The sequence below is a fragment of the Castanea sativa genome, chromosome 1 (assembly GCF_040712315.1).
Source record: "Castanea sativa cultivar Marrone di Chiusa Pesio chromosome 1, ASM4071231v1".
Lineage (NCBI taxonomy): Eukaryota > Viridiplantae > Streptophyta > Magnoliopsida > Fagales > Fagaceae > Castanea > Castanea sativa.
The window spans coordinates 53,767,135-53,770,677 of record NC_134013.1 but is presented as its reverse complement, the minus strand read 5'-3'; the positions used below and the strand labels follow the sequence as shown (position 1 = coordinate 53,770,677).

The 3,543-nt window shown below is 37.5% G+C and overlaps 1 protein-coding gene across 1 annotated transcript; it reads left to right on the top strand.

Moving 5' to 3' along the window:
- The first annotated feature begins 257 nt into the window (after positions 1-257).
- LOC142637941 (U-box domain-containing protein 21-like) lies at positions 258-1,938 on the top strand. The gene has a single exon (XM_075811924.1). It carries the CDS (start codon positions 427-429, stop codon positions 1,762-1,764), a length of 1,338 nt encoding a protein of 445 aa, XP_075668039.1. The 5' UTR covers positions 258-426; the 3' UTR covers positions 1,765-1,938.
- The last annotated feature ends 1,605 nt before the right edge of the window (positions 1,939-3,543 follow it).

Here is a 3,543-nt window from a genome sequence, read left to right as displayed (position 1 = left end):
GACCCAGACCTAGACCCAGACCCAGAGAGGCAGGACCCAGTCAGCAGGTCAAACCTCAGCCGACCTAATACATATACATCCATTTAATTACTCACAGTCACAGTCACAGTCACAGTCACAGACACTGTAATCCCAACGACCGACTCAAATACTTGTTCAACGGTCAACATTCAAACTCAGCCAACGTACCAATCTCGCTTTTCTTTGAATTTTTGAGCGTTTTATTTTCTTCCTACTACTTTCTTTTTCCCTACCTTACCTAGTTTGACCCGCGTGAAGAAACTAAATACACGCATATATATAAATACCCTCCGATTCCTTCGCATTCTTCACAACTCGCAAAACAACACATATAGAGCTACAACAAACTACAAAGTAACCCCATTCATTCATAGATACATTAATATTTTATCACAAACAAACACAATGATTTTATCTTGGAGAAGAAGGAGATCAAGCAACAACAAGAGCAGCGAGCCTGCTTTGAATGACAGCAGTTTGGACACGGAGGTTATGATTCCAGCCCACTTTCGGTGTCCGATTTCTCTTGATCTGTTGAAAGATCCCGTCACGTTGTCTACTGGGATCACGTACGATCGAGAGAGCATCGAGAGGTGGATTGAGTCTGGCAACCAAACTTGTCCGGTGACAAACCAAGTCTTGAACAGCTTCGATCAAATTCCGAACCATGCGTTGCGCAAGATGATTCAAGATTGGTGTGTCAAGAATCGATCTTTTGGGATTGAGAGGATTCCCACGCCTCGAGTTCCCGTGAGCCAGTATGAGGTTTTGGGGATTTGTTCGAGAATTGAGGTCGCAACTCGATGTGGGGATGACAGGAAGTGCGTAGAATTGGTGAGGAAGATCAAGGCGTGGGGGAAAGAAAGCGAGCGAAACAAGCGGTGCGTTGTGAACAGTGGAACTGGGTGTGTGTTATCTAATACGTTTCTTTCATTTGCGAGCGTTTCTATTGAGAAGCATGTGGGGTTGTTGGTTGAGATTTTGTCTGTCTTGCCATGGATGTTTCCACTTGGTGAAGAAGGGCAATCAAAATTGGGATCAACAGCGTCTTTAAGTTGCATGGTTTGGGTTTTGAAGAACGGTGATCTTTCAGCAAGACAAAACGTGGTTTCAGTACTCAAAGAGCTGCTTTCTTTGAATCAAAGACTTGTTGATAAGTTGGCAGAGATTGAAGGAATTAGTGAAGCTTTAGTTAAAGTAATCAGAGAGCCTATTTGTCCTAAGGCTACAAAAGCTTCTTTGACAGCTATATTCTATATGATTTCTCCATCTCAAAGCAGTGAGAGACTCACATCAAGATTTGTGGAACTGGGTTTGGTTTCGTTGATGACAGAAATCCTTGTTGATGCAGAGAAAGGAACATGTGAAAGGGCTTTAGGTGTTTTGTCTGGAATTTGTGATAGCAAAGAAGGGAGAGAAGAGGCATATAAGAATGCTCTAACTATGCCTATTTTGGTTAAGAAGATGTTGCGGATATCAGAGATAGCAACGGAGTTTGCAGTGTGTACTCTTTGGAAGCTCTGCAAGAATTCTAAGAAGGAAGATGATGGTGATGGAGGTGTTTTAGTTGAGGCACTTCAATCGGGTGCTTTTCGAAAGCTTTTGGTTCTCTTGCAGGTTGGTTGTAGTGAGGCTATAAAGGAGAAGGTCACTGAGTTGTTGAAATTGTTGAATCTTCAGAGAAATAGGTCTAACTGTGTTGATGCGTCAATGGATTTCAAGTATCTCAAAAGGCCGTTTTGATTCAAGATAGAAAATTTTATTTTTCCCCTTACTTAGATGAGAAGAAAATTTGTACAAATCTACACAGAACTTTATTCAATTTTGTGAACAAAATGTATACAATCATAGAGAAATATATTCATTTTGTAAAATTATATCCATTTAAAGAGTTTCGAGAGTATTGATTGTGATTAATGTTTGTGTTTATAGAACCCTATTTCACATCAAATTAGACAATTATGAAACCAATTTGTAATATAACTCAAATGTGATGTAGAAGGATTATTGGTAGTATTCAGCCACACAAAAAAAGAAAAAGAAAAAGAAAAAGAAAGAGAAAAAGAAGAAGGATTATTTGCAGTCGCACAAATTAAATAAAATATAAAAGGATATGTCACAGTTGTCATACCATGTTATTTCATTGATTAATAACCTGTCAATTGTCCTTATCAAATTTCCTTTTTGTTTCTTCCACACCATCCCAAATTCCAAATTAATGAGATGGGACTTTTTATTCAAAGATGATTTTGAGAGGGGCTTGAAATAAGGGCGGTTTCATAATGTGTTTTAAATTATAATTTTTAGAGTTTAAATAATATTACATATTTTTATATATTTTTTTATTTATTATATTTTAAAAAATTATAAATAATGTTACTAAAACAACAATACTAAACCCCTCCTAATTTACAGATTTCTTTTTTCAATTTGTAGGAAAGGCAGGCAGGTACCCTTTTGTTTATAGGTTTCAACGTTTGGTGTCTTTTCTTCTTCCTACTTTTCTTGAATTTGTTCTCTCCTTTTTCAATGCTGAGTATTTTTAGTTTTTTACCTTTTTAGTAAGCTTTTAGATGTATTGAACACGATGGACCTCGGAGTCGGACCCATCAAAATCAAAATGTCCAGTTGTCGACGTGTGCGTTTTAGTTGGTCGAAAGTTGGATTCCACCCACCACAATAATATGCCAGGCTAGGTAGACTTGTATCTGTTGAGACTTATATGATTTTTTTATTAATCCTTCCAAGTGATCTTTTTTTAGCACAACCATTGATTTTTAGTATGCGTTTGGGAAGAGATTAAAAAAAAATTATTTTACTATTCAGTTTATTTTTGTTACTATTTATAGGTTTTATTATATTTTTTAGCATTATTCATAGGCTCCATTATATTATTTCAACTAACTTTTACCTTTATCTATAATACTTTTAGCAATAATTTTTTAGTTTTAGCAAAATAAACGGTATCCAAAATTCCAAGCACACTCTTAGAAGGTGATCAAATTAATATTTCAAATTAGGGTTGTCCAACAGACCCATTCACTAGCCCCATTTTCCCAAACCTGAGCCAATTGTCATTCGAACTAACACGGTTGCGATCAGTGGTGGGTATCCTCCTCCAAAACCCAATGGGAGCAAGTCATGTGGCTAATATTCCCTTTGAAACTTGATATAAACCAACCCGACTGATCCTCCACCCAAATATCTCAAAAATCTCACCAAAATCCTCAATTTCTACCAAGATTGCTTAGATTTGGCAAGATATCTGGCGGAAATTTTGCGATCTGTGATCTCCAACTAGATCTGGTCGAGGTATCAAGATCTCTAGCGAGATCTATTGGAGATCTCGCAATCTCTGGCCAAGATCTCACGATCTTTGACAAGACAGGGAGAAAATCTAAGGTCTTCTAATGATATCTGCCAATCGCCGCCACCTTCTTGGTTCCAACCAAAATCGACTCGAACTCATGGAAATCCCAACTTAAACTGAACTTATCATTGTCTTGGTTGGTGGCGGGGCCT